This window comes from Synchytrium microbalum (genome assembly GCF_006535985.1).
Source record: "Synchytrium microbalum strain JEL517 chromosome Unknown SmJEL517_scf0072, whole genome shotgun sequence".
Classification (NCBI taxonomy): domain Eukaryota; kingdom Fungi; phylum Chytridiomycota; class Chytridiomycetes; order Synchytriales; family Synchytriaceae; genus Synchytrium; species Synchytrium microbalum.
In genome coordinates this window covers 1-12,493 of record NW_022158421.1, presented here as the reverse complement: position 1 = coordinate 12,493, position 12,493 = coordinate 1, and the positions used below count along the sequence as shown (strand labels likewise).

The window sequence follows — 12,493 nt, the reverse complement described above, 5'->3', positions numbered from 1 at the left end:
CGCAACGGCCCGGTAAGTTCTAAGCATCGCCCGTCTTTCTCAACTCTCTTCCGTTCAAGTGAAAGAACTGCAGACAGTTCTTTGATTTGAATTTGGTATTGAAGCTTATGTGGTCGCTTACACTCTTTTTTTGAACTTTCAAGACGCCAAAGAGAGTCGTAGTCGCTTTGAAAAGGACGAAGAAGAAGAACCAGAAGAGGAAGAACAAGGAGGAGATCGTGAAAATGGTGAAGGATCAGGGGAAGGAACTCCTGCTCCAACCGGCCGTGGTCGCGACAGTCGTAGTAGTAGCAGTAGAGCAGGCGGCCCGAGCTCATCACGTAGAAGGTCACGTCGTCCCACAACTGATGATAATAATGATGATGACGATGAGCAAAAGCAGGACGATAATGAGGAAGACGATATTGAAGGGTTGAAGAAAGTGCCTGAGGAGGACGAGGACGAGGAGGACGATGCAGACAAGTTTGTTGTTGAATCACGCAAAAAGAGTAGCAGTGGTAGAACTGCCAAACGGAAACATTCACCAGAAGATGAACGTGATGATGATGTACCAGATCGTCGTCGTTCTAAGAATAAGAATTCCAGGAGATGAAAATTATCTGCATTTTCAAATATTTCATGATTGTACAGAATACAAATGGCGGTTAGCTGCTTGTAGCCGGAGACAACGCGTTCCTGAGTTTCAGTGCCTTCAGTGCTTCAGTGCCACAACAAACGCTTTAATCCTCCATTTTCATTCATCCAAGCCGGCACAGTTCGTGAGAGGCACTCCTTTTCACATTTTTACTTGACCAACTTACAACTTACACTTCGAAAACAAACTATATGGGGCAGAGGGGAGGGAGCAGACTTTGAAGCAGGCCTGGGACGCACTGGAAGTTGAAGATATGTGGTGCGAGCTCAGCTCGTGTTCCTTTCGGCGTAGCTGCCCGATCACTTGCCAGTGTCCGTTCCTGTGACAAAGTCGGATGCCATATTTTTGGATGCCATGGCGGGTCTTTACGACCTGAAAGAAACCTCCTCGGCCGTTATGACTGATAGACCTCCATGTCTCTCCAGAGTCCCTGACATCAGTGGTGTTCAAGGCGAAATGCTGGACTGGTAGTAATGGAGGGAGAGGCAATGGAGAGACTAGGATAAGAAGGTGAGCCGGCCAGTTATATTCAATCTTCAATTGACGCCCGAGGTTTGATTTTTCGACATGTCCACTCACCCGTTCTTTTTAAGGTTGGCAGTTGGTTGTTTGAAACTCTGTTGCGTCAGGCTATGGATTTGGACTGCCTATTGCACCAAATACTTTGCCGAATGGACTGGACTTTTATATGTTTGCTGGCTACGCTCGTTTAGTGCTTACAGGTGCGTGGCACCACAATATTCAAACCTAGTTGTCGGATTGCTACTTTTAAATAGTAACACCGGCAACTGTCCTCTGTTGTTATTCTCATATTTGCTTTATACATATACGTCTTCGAATGCTCTAAAAACTCTGTGTTTTTAGTGATGCCTTGATTTCACAGAAAGCCGATTGCGTAGAGCAAAATCCTCGAGCCGTTCCATCATTCTTTTGACACACGACACGGTGATATACAACAATCGCCCTTGCCTTCGTTCTCTTTCCACTTTCGGAATGTTGTCCGCCAGTGCCTCTCTGTGGTTTCAACGCCACGCCTGTTTCCTTCCAAGTTCCAAAAAGCAATTAGACAACTAGAAAGCAATGGTTCCACCCAGAGCAGCTGCTCGTCTGTATCGCTTTGGGATGATGAAATTACCTTAAAGAAGCTCTCCCCTCAAAGGTTCGACACTGCGATCACGCACTAGCTACTCCCAAATGTAACAAAAGATGCAGTAGTTGCTGCTGCCAAGCTCTGTATCCGAGATCTCAACATCACTAGTTTGAAAACTCTTACTGAGGAGAAGCGATATTTTTACAATTTGCTACAGGACCTGGTACGTAGCTCTGGGAACTTGCAAAGTGAACCTGCCTTGACTGGTAAATGGAGTAAATGCACAGAAACAACAGAACACTCATATACTTGTAGAATAACACTTGAATACTTTGTAACCAGTAAGAGATCTCGGCTTGTATAGAATACTCAAACCACAGCGCCAGGGAAAGCGTGATTGTTCACTTCCACTCTTTGATCTTGCAATACTTGATTCGCACTCAGCGACTTGACAAACAATCAAACATTTGCTTAAAAGTGTCGTTGATTTGTAGAGGGAGAAGAGCGCATGCAGTAACCTGAATGTTGCCAATTCCACCTTCCGTGTCGCCTCTTGTTTATTTGACACTCGCTGTTTTTTCGCAATGAGGGTCTTTCAGGCAGAGACGGGACGAGCAATCCAACTAGCCACTCCTATCGACTCGTAAGTGCTAGTTATACATCTCGTCCTATCAAATCAGTCTCTCATCGGAATGGCAATTCAACACCACACACAAAATCAACATTAAATCACGACATATTTCTAGATTGGATGCATTCAAACATGAAATACACGCCGTCACTGGAATCTCACCAAACGCTCAAATCATCCTGACTCTGGCCGGAGCTCAACTCAAACCAGATACGGCTCCGGCTGTATTTGCTGCTAATGCTTCAAATCGTGTACGTGTTTGGTCAATGCATGCTCTTGTTTGGACTACTCTGTCTTGTTACAACATGACTATTATCGCATATCGATATCATTATTGTGCACTCCTGCAATGCCAACCCTCTCTCCTCAAAAGCAGGAAGATACAGTCTTGTTTGTCTTTAATCGCCAATTGCTGGATCCGAGATCGTCTTGGACCTTTCAACGTTCTTCATTGACTCTCGAAAGCCCTGTTAATGTCGAAGGTATTCTGCTGCACAGATTCCGTGTTGATGTGGAAGCAACGCCATTCCGAGTAGTCACATCCAAACACTGTCTGACCCCCCATTTCTCCACCTCAAGCTGTGACTTGGTTACCACTTCCAGCAATGTCGCCCTCCGTCTCCCTAGCACAGATATCTGATGATTTCACCTCTCTCTTTCGGGCCCACACTTCTCTTGCTGAGGTAGAGTTCGAGACTCAAAGAACAAAATTCGCTAGTTATACGGGACGCCATGCAGTGCTCATATCTCTGTATTATAGGCTCTGTGGAATGCCTCACACTCACATGCTCAGATATGTGAAGTGCTGATGGAAGGTACGTTTTGCATTTTAATTCAGCCTCCGTCTCCGAGAATGCGAGACCGACCGTCTGACACCCGACTAATTTCCACAGAGCAACATGTGCAGGCGGAGGCTTTAGGTGTTGCACTGACGAATCTGCAAGGTCACAACAGGTCACTATTGCAGTCCATAAGACGTAATTTCTCTTTACCAAATTCGTCCTTTTCTGACGCAACCTCTCCTTACATTCATTAGAGTATTGAGTGAGGTCTTTGATTTATTCAACTCGCATGCACATCGAGAATTATCAAAGCATTCTAATCTGCTGCAAAGGTTTGTAGAACAAAATAAATTGTGCACAACTTACCGTGATTAACACGATCCATATCACTAGTTTTGAGACAGATTTACTGGCATTGCAAAAAATACCGATACATCCTTCAATCAGTAATGATCACAAGACATTGGCCGATTACGTGCCTCATGACAAATTACGTGTATGGGCTGAGAATTGCAGGACTGCTCATGGTAGGTTATACTTTTTGTCAAAATGCTGCTTTGTTTTGCTTTTCGTGTGATTTTACTCAGAGCAAAAAAGAAAATAACTGACGTGAGTCATCCAAGATTCGCTGCTGAAGAAGACTGCTAGTCTCAGTGAGACTATGAGTAGTATCAGAGCTGGTACAGAGTCTGAAATGCGGCAGCCGATGGATGCAGAGTGAGACCTCTTCTTTTGAATGCAGAACGTCTTGTTGATCTGGGATGTTGACTCCTGTCTGCACAACAGTTTCCCGAAGCTGGAGTCGCTGCTAGCTAGTGTGCGAGAACTAATGCCGAAAATGGATCAGAGGAGGCAGATCTTTGAGAGAGGTGAGACCGTTGTTCATTGAGATCTGTGTTTTTTTCTCGCTGACGCAGACGCTCTCTGGCAATAGATTTGGCAAGGGTAGAGGGTATATTGCGGCAGACAGGAAAAGCCGGATCAATACAGCAGGCTAGCGACAAGTTGTTGGCATTGGAGCATTTAGCCAATATTCATCGTGACGAGTATATACCGGAAATGGTCAAGGCTGAGAGATATATTCGTGACACGGTAACATACTTTCGAGATTCAAAGGTAATGGATCTAGCATGCCCGTGCGGTTTTTTGCAATAGCGCTTTCACTGTTACAGTTTTTCCCTGGTTCTTACATGCCCTCCAACCCGTCATGCAAACGTCCATATATACCTAAACCTCTTCGTTTTCATTAGACCCATGTATCTACACAGATGATATCACGCCTCCAATCAATCTCATCCCTACAATCATCTATTGCATCAGCCAGCCCACTGCTAAACACCCTCAACAGCAACGTATCAGCACAATCAACCGCATTTGCCCAACTCCTCCACGTGCATCGCATGCCATCAGCATGGGGTGCCACTCTCGTAGAAATAGTCCGTCGACGAGAATATGCCAAAGTGTTTCTATCACGAGCTAAAGAGATGGCTGAAATATTGTCCAAGTTTCGAGCACAAGAAGAGAGGAGACGAGAGACATTTAAAGCTGAGATTGGGGCTTATTTGCCTGCTGGTTTGATTCGAGGGTTGGATGATAAGCCACCGTATTGTGAGATATCGGTTTCGGGGACTAAAGATGGGTTGCCATTGCTTGCCAAGGAAGACATATTAGGTACGGTTCTGGTTCAATTTAATGATTTGTGCTGTGATTTTGAATTTTGCAATCATTGTCCAGCTCGCTTAAACCTTTTTTAATCCTGTTGACTAAACCAAATAATTCACGTCTCACAGACTTTGAGAAACTGGTATCTTCTATCCGGTCTTCCATCATGGAGCCCTCTGGTCCATCTGGTTCAACATCTTCCGCACCTGACGCTGTAACGAAACTTCAAGCCACGATGGTTCGAATGTCACCTCAAGTCGACGGAACCGCCGCAGAATTTGATCGGATAATAGTTAAAAGCTCTCTGGGAGAATCTTTGAGACGTATTGAAGATGAGAATACGAGATTGAGAGCAGAGTTAGCCAAGACTGGATCCGGCTCTGGTATCTGGCTTCATTTATGGTCTTTTTCGCTGCCGGTATTCTAACACCACCCAAACAAATCATAGCCACCTCACCATCACTTTCTCGTAAACCTGGATTGGCACCCACGAAATCAGTCTCCATAGGTCCTGCAGATGGACGAGACATTACCGGTCATCAAGATATATCACGAGCAGAAGATACTCTCAAAGCATACGAGAAACGAATCAAATCCCTCGAATCCTCATTACGAGACGCATATCAAGCAGGCTCGAAGTCTCAAATGGAAGGCGTAAACATGTCTGCCGAAGTAGTACAATTCCAAGAGCAATTATCTCAAATGCAGAAAGAGAATGCAGATGTACGAGCAACGATGAGACGAGAGATTGGTAAACGAGAATTGGAGAGTGTGCAAGTTGCTGATTCTTTGAAGAGTCTGTTGGCAAGTCTAGGTAGACATGTTGATGTAGATTCTGATATTTCGACCTTGTTGGGTGACTTGCATGACCAGATTAGTAATGGTCGAGGAAATAGTGGTGCTACTGGATCTCATGGTGATCCGAATCTATTATCTGCATCACGAGCGCAGCAACAACAGCAAGGTTTATCATCGTCATTTATAAATCGCTCAGCAACATCGAAATTAAATACTGTAGTAACAGCACGAGCCACATCACCAATGTCGAATGCACCACCAATTCCGTCACCGCTGCATACATCACCGCCTCAATCTTCTGATAACCTGAATTCTCCCAACTCGACTGATTCAGCTGCTATGGCTGCCGCTGAAGATTGGGTGTTTGAAAAGGCGACATACGAAACCCGTATACGAGAGTTAGAAGCCGAGAGAGATGCCGTGAAGAATGATCTGGAAGGGTTACGGAATGGGAATGTTGAGAGTGTGAGAAAAGTTGACGAGGTTGGTAAAGTTGCTGTTGAGAGGATTGTTGCGTATCGAGATGGTTTGAGGAAGATTGAAAGTGTAAATAGTAGTAGTAGTATTTATAGTGGTGGAGTAGTAGGGGTGCAGGAGCAGCCACCGCTTGTAGAGAATGACACTATAGAATCGTTGAGGAGGGTAATGGAGTCGTGTCTGACTCCAGAAGGAGTTGAAGAACAAGTGAATCATGTTGTTGAGCTGCTTGCTAAGCTGAATTTGCCTGAAGACAGTCGGATTACCTTTCAAAAGTATGCCACGTTGAATCCGTGGAGACTTTCAGTTGCTTGTTTTTTTGTTGACCTTGGAATGAGTGTTTGAACTCACCTCTTTTCAGTTTCAAGATTGGTGATCTTGCCTTGTTCTTGCCAACGCAAAACCCAAAGGCTCTGTGTGCCTTCCATGTATCTGCACCACACTATTTCTTGTCTTTGGAGTCTGCTGAAATGCTGGATGTGGCTCATCGGTGAGTGTCGATGCTGTGGATCGTATCCGTTTGGTTTTTGTTGTTTCGTGAAAACTTTACGGTGAAAGTGACCAAGTTGGTCTAACATTATTTTGACTATCTGTTACATCTCTCTACCTGTAGAGCACCGTCATGGATACTGGCTAGACTTGTATCTATCAGAGACATGCTCGTAGATTCGTCAAATCCTTCTACGAATCCATTCACACTACGAGACAAGAGTGTCTTTCATCTTTGTGATGTGGTTCCATGGGAAGGACTGCCGGGAGGAATGATGTCTTCTGTAGTAAGCATTTGTTGGTTTGTGTGTGTTGATGTTGCCAACTGATTTAACAGCCCATCTTACGTTATATGTTCTTGTTTGTGATTAGACGAGATCCGACTCTCCATCGTCGAGAGCGAGCAGCCGAAGACCACGTTCTCCTGAAATGCTGTCTCAAAGTGTTGCATCTAGTAAAGGAGACGACCAACCCCAACAACAGCAGTAGCAAATGCAGAATAACAACAGTGAACAACAGTAGCAATGGAAGAGGAAGCCCGCACTGTATATTGATGAATTGTTTAAAACGGAATTCCAAAAAGTATCTTTTTCTTGTATAGCACGCACAAACACATAATTTTCTTCTTTTACAAATCCTCATAAACATACAAGAACATGGCTTTTTGTCACGTATTGTAATTACTATTGTGTGCTGGGTTGGGTGTTGTTGCTAACGCCTTTCAAACGAGCGAATCCAAACATTATTTTTCCAAAACTCGCCCCAAAAGAGCTGACTTTGTTGGAGCAGACCGAAAGAGGCAGAGACAAAAAGCCCGCTGTAGCTAGATGTATTTATGCGTTTTATATTGTATTACGAGTGGCTATTTAACTAACGCTTCCTCTCTTGCCTAGAAATCAATGAGTAAGATATCGTTGAAAATGAAGCCACGACCACAACCTGGCAAGACCCCGCTGTTTCTTTTCGATACAATCCATCGCAATACTTGCTCACAAGGATATCACGATTTCGTATCCCGTGCTCCTCCTATCACTGCCGACAACAACAATGGATTCCTCAACATTAATCAACGAGAGCAGCAGCGGCCAGACGATATATCGAATCCAGTGACTGCCAACATGAGTGACAAGCAACAACCTGACAACCAACAAGAGCAACAGCAAATCATCAACTCAATAATAATCAACAGCAAACACAATGTCTCGTATATTTGCAAAAGGTGCTTGTCGAGAATGGCAATTACGTTGCCGTCGACTGATGAGACTAGTGTTGGGGAATGTGCAATTGCTACTGGTACGCCAAAGTATCATCATTGGCATACGATGCCGCATGATGTTGAGAATCCGAGGGCTGAGAGGGTGGAAAAGTGTTGTGCGTGTGATTTGAGGGTTGTTATTCGACTGGTGAGTTGATGTATGTTCAGGATGTATGTTCTTTTTTCTTATGTGTTTGTTGTCGCTGTGATCGAGGCCTTTTGATATTTACATATCTTATTGCTATAAATCAAATCTAACTAAAACTACTACCCCAATGCGCATTTCAACAGGAAAATCCATGTGTACCTCAAAAACAAATTGATATGCTCGACAAGTACGGGTATCCAGAAGAAGCGGACAACTTGTTGACGCTATTCATGAGGTTGACTTTTGATTGTGTCAATGGCGTTGATCGCCCGGAAATCAAAATCAAGGCCGATAATCCAAAGCTGAAGGAAAAGACAAAGAATTTGACGAAAGAAGCGTAAGTTATTTAAAAGGAGAGACAAAAAAAACCTTGTGAATATTCTACTATCTGGTGATACCAGAATTCACCACCGCCATTCCAGCCTTCCCCTGTCTGATCTGATCTTTTTTAATCCTCCAGAGACCAACTGTTTCAGTTGCTTGGCTTTGAAAAAATCGATGAACATTTGGTGTATACGCGGAGAGGTGATCCAGCGTATCAGAATCTGGCTGAGAAGCTCAGAGACGAGCTGACGCTCTTGTATGAAAAGAATCGGGTTCGTCTACGTAAGTGGCGAGATGAAGGATTGTCTTGGGCGCAAATGATGGGCTCATCATATGAATTTGTTTTCGTTGTTATTGTACTAGTCTATTATACTCTTACAATCCGCCTCAACTCAAATAATCAGCTCCAACTCAACCACCATCAATATATGCCAGTGAATTATGGGAAGCTAGTGAGGCAATACTGTCTAAATTAGATATTCCATTGAACTTGACAAGAAATGGCATCAAAACTCCAGCTGCTAAATTATTGAAGGAATTGGAAGGAGTCTCGGAATATAATTTTAATGTTTTGGGATCCTTGTGGTATGTACCAGCAGTTTTAAATGTTGTTGGAAGAAGAAGAAACGTGCAATATGCTCGCTATGTCGATTTTGTTTTGGTTCTCTGGATGAATGTAATTTATGAAACGCTTACGCACAAGCACCTTTTTTTCATAGCTACGCGCCTGATAATGGCGATGAAACTGTTATATGGGCATATACAAGGAACGCAGAAGAGTTCCCAGACCAAATACCATACTTTATGGTAAGCAAAAACAAAAACAAGAACACTTCAACTCTGTATCATCCTACTGAATATGCTAGCTCACACCCCCAATTCATTGTTCAAAAGGATGCATTAGTGAATATTGCGAAATGGAGGAATACAGAAGATTTACAAAACTTTGTCGCAATTGAACGCTCCAAGGGCAGTCATCCAATGTCAGATATTCGATCGGCTTTTAGGACATTGAGGATTGAAGATGCTCATATTGGAATTCAGGATGCTCCATTATGTCGGAATTTTGAGTGGACGTTTATGGTAACGTGTTATGCTACGCATCGCCTGCGGTTTTTTTGTAGCCTTATTATCTTGACTCTGCTTTTTTGATATAGACTGGAAATCCACCTGGAAATCTCGATGAAGCCAAACAAGCTTTGAAATTGATTGGGGAAGCAAGGAAGAGTGATATTATCAGTAATTTTGTGGATACGGGCATGTTACCGCCTGATGAAGGTATGCGTGCAACTTCCACATAGTTCCTTGTCGTCAGAAGTTTTGTTGTTGACGCAATATTAACATGTGACACATAGCTCTTCCTCCATCTGCGCCAATGGAGATTGACGAGAATGAAATCAACATGTATGTATCGCAACGTATTCGTAGCCTTTTTTCTGTGGTTGCTTGGTTCATGTTGGAGAGGTTTATGGCTCACTAAAAATGTTATTTTAGGCCTGCTGGTTTGGACAACATTGGGAATACCTGTTTCCTGAACTCATTATTACAGTGCTATTTTGCGATACGGCCACTCCGAGATGCTGTATTGGGATTTGTACCTCCACCGCCGTCACAACAGCCCGTCAACATGAAATCATCATCTGATGCATCAATAGAAGAACAGACAGCAACGCAGATACCGAATGGTGACGTGCTGAATGATTCTACTATTAGTACTAGCAATAATTACCCATCGCTCAGGAATCCACTGCTCTCAAATGAGTCAAGCGCAACCTTGAATGATTCACCTATGGATACGAACGATGGAACAACAACGACTACTCCGATTAATACGGATAATGCTGATTTATCGAAAGGAAAACCATCGTCGACCATATCCGTACCGATACCTCCAAGTACCAGTATTCAACATGCGAGTAGTAGTCAAGATCCTGAAATTACGAGGGCTCAAGCTGTTGCACAGCATTTGGAGAGGTCGAAAGAATGTACGTTTCAAATGTAATTTGAGTTTGATTCAACGTCAGCTGTTTCGAGGAAAGAAACCACTCTACTTAACTTCAAATACTAGGCATTTTCCAGTCTAACTAAATATTTTTTTGTCTAAATATTTTTAGTGGTTATGCAGATGCAAGTGTTGTTTGCTTCATTAATATGGACGAATTTCCCAAGCATCAAACCACAAAAAGTTTTGGCTGATATTGCATTGACATCTGAAGGATTGAGGTTTGGACTTCAACAGGATGTCGGAGGTATATTACAAACTTGGATGCCAGTTTCTGGGTGCTATTTGATTCTAACAATCTCTCTGTAAAATACTCGTTTTAGAATGCCATAGTCGCCTGACTGCATCACTAGAAGTCGCACTGAAATCCGCATCAGATGTATCCAATGCTGGCCTTATCAACAATTTATTTACTGGCAAATTACAACAACGTCTGGACTATGTAGATGAAGCAGCAGTACAACAAGCCAGACATCAGGAAGAAGAGTTCGCATTCTTGTTGTTGAATGTGGCCAAAGATCTCAATCAGGCTTTGGATTCATATTTTATGCCAGAGATGGTGAGATGACTTTTCGAGCACAAAACAATATTGGCACTTGTTGATTTTGACGTTGAGATACCAAACATGATTCTCATTCTACCTTTTTGAATATTAGCTCTCAGATTTCAAAGGTGCTAAAGCTGGAACTCGGGCTTTCAAAACCACTACGATAACCCAATTTCCCCCTGTGCTGATGATCAACATTCAAGTGAGTATACAACTGGCTTTCAACTCATTTTTTTGTTTAATTCTGAACACACCTTTTTCTAACACAATTTATATAGCGATCAATGTTTAACAAAGAGTCACACATGCAATACAAGCAGCACGAGTACGTTAAATACCCACCAGTCCTCTACCTAGACAGATTCATGGAGTCATCAGATCCAGAATTCAAAGCAGCCAAACAACAAGATGCAAAAGATCGTTATACTGTTGCTCAATGGGAGCAATTTATACAGACGCAGATGAGTGAAGGACAAATATTGCTTCAAGGACCAGGAGTGTTTCATTCAACGTTTGAGAATGCTCGCGAGTATTTCAAGAGCACAATGAGTAATGATGATCCACGAAAGCCACGTGTTTTGGAACTTTTCAATTCGCTTCATTTGAGAATTCATCAGAAACTTAATGGTAGGTTTGTTTGCCTAAAAGTTGATACTCTTGTGCTGCTGTTGTCGTTTAATCTCACCCATCTTGAAACAATGCTTTTTAGGTTACATTCAAACTAAAGATGAGATTGTAAAGAGTCGAATGCATCGGTTTGATACATTCAAGAAATGGGAATATCATTTGCAGGCGGTGTTTATGCATGAAGGTAATTCTCTAATACCATACTGGCTTTGTTGTCGTTTTTGGTTTCTCGTCGTGGTGGTTTTCGTTTCACAAACTGAATCGTTTGACATTCGCTTTGCAGGTGAAGCCAATTTTGGGCATTACTGGCTCTACCTTTTTGATCCAGCTTTGAAGAGGTGGCTGAAGTGCAATGATTCGAGAGTCACTGAGGTTAGTGCCTGTATTGGAGAATGATTCGGGTCTTTTTTGTTTCTGCTTTACCAAACCGGAGTGTGTGAAAACACTTTTGGTCTACTAGGTACCTGATTCAGAAGTCTTTCTTGATACGAGTGGAACCAAAAAGAGTGCATACTGTCTTGTTTATGTTCAAGCATCACGTAAGTTTCTTTGATGCAAGGAATGACGAGCAATATAATGTCATTGCTTTATCCCTCGATGCTTTTTTTTGCTCACATTTATCTCACCTTTTGTTTTAGAAATTGCTGGTATATTAGACAGTTTCGTACGAAATCCAAAAAGTCGAGAAGAGTATGAAGCCCTATTCCCTCAAGCAAAAGACCTTGCACAAAGTGCTGCACCTCAACCGCCGGTTACAACATCAGCAACAACATCGGCAGCAGCCGGCTGGAATGATTCAGGAGCACCGACATCTTTACAATCAAACATGTCTACTGATTCTACGAATACGGCTTCGACGGTTGAAAATCCATTTAGAATGACAACCAGTGATGTAGATAGGATGATTGCAACAATTCCAGCACCAGCAACGAATAGCATCTCGCCAGTTGAGAATAGCGATGGAATGGAGGATCTTGAAGCTGTGACGCTGGATTGAGAAGAGCTTACGTATTTATTGGGGGGGGGG

At 43.0% G+C, this 12,493-nt stretch overlaps 1 protein-coding gene across 1 annotated transcript; it reads left to right on the top strand.

Moving 5' to 3' along the window:
- Window positions 1-2,308: 2,308 nt before the first annotated feature.
- SmJEL517_g06033 (uncharacterized protein) lies at window positions 2,309-12,463 on the top strand (the record flags this gene model as incomplete). The annotated part of the gene is made up of 33 exons (XM_031171959.1): window positions 2,309-2,367; window positions 2,471-2,606; window positions 2,729-2,837; window positions 2,935-3,038; window positions 3,116-3,170; window positions 3,249-3,309; window positions 3,392-3,469; window positions 3,531-3,664; window positions 3,761-3,854; window positions 3,924-4,006; window positions 4,072-4,253; window positions 4,388-4,808; window positions 4,928-5,182; window positions 5,248-6,349; window positions 6,436-6,564; window positions 6,688-6,850; window positions 7,457-7,966; window positions 8,110-8,303; window positions 8,427-8,572; window positions 8,695-8,875; window positions 9,010-9,097; window positions 9,185-9,373; window positions 9,448-9,568; window positions 9,646-9,694; window positions 9,785-10,275; window positions 10,405-10,539; window positions 10,616-10,851; window positions 10,949-11,041; window positions 11,118-11,466; window positions 11,549-11,650; window positions 11,750-11,838; window positions 11,927-12,005; window positions 12,105-12,463. The coding sequence occupies 33 exons, from the start codon at window positions 2,309-2,311 to the stop codon at window positions 12,461-12,463; spliced, it is 6,576 nt and encodes a 2,191-aa protein (XP_031022053.1).
- Between the last annotated feature and the right edge of the window lie 30 nt (window positions 12,464-12,493).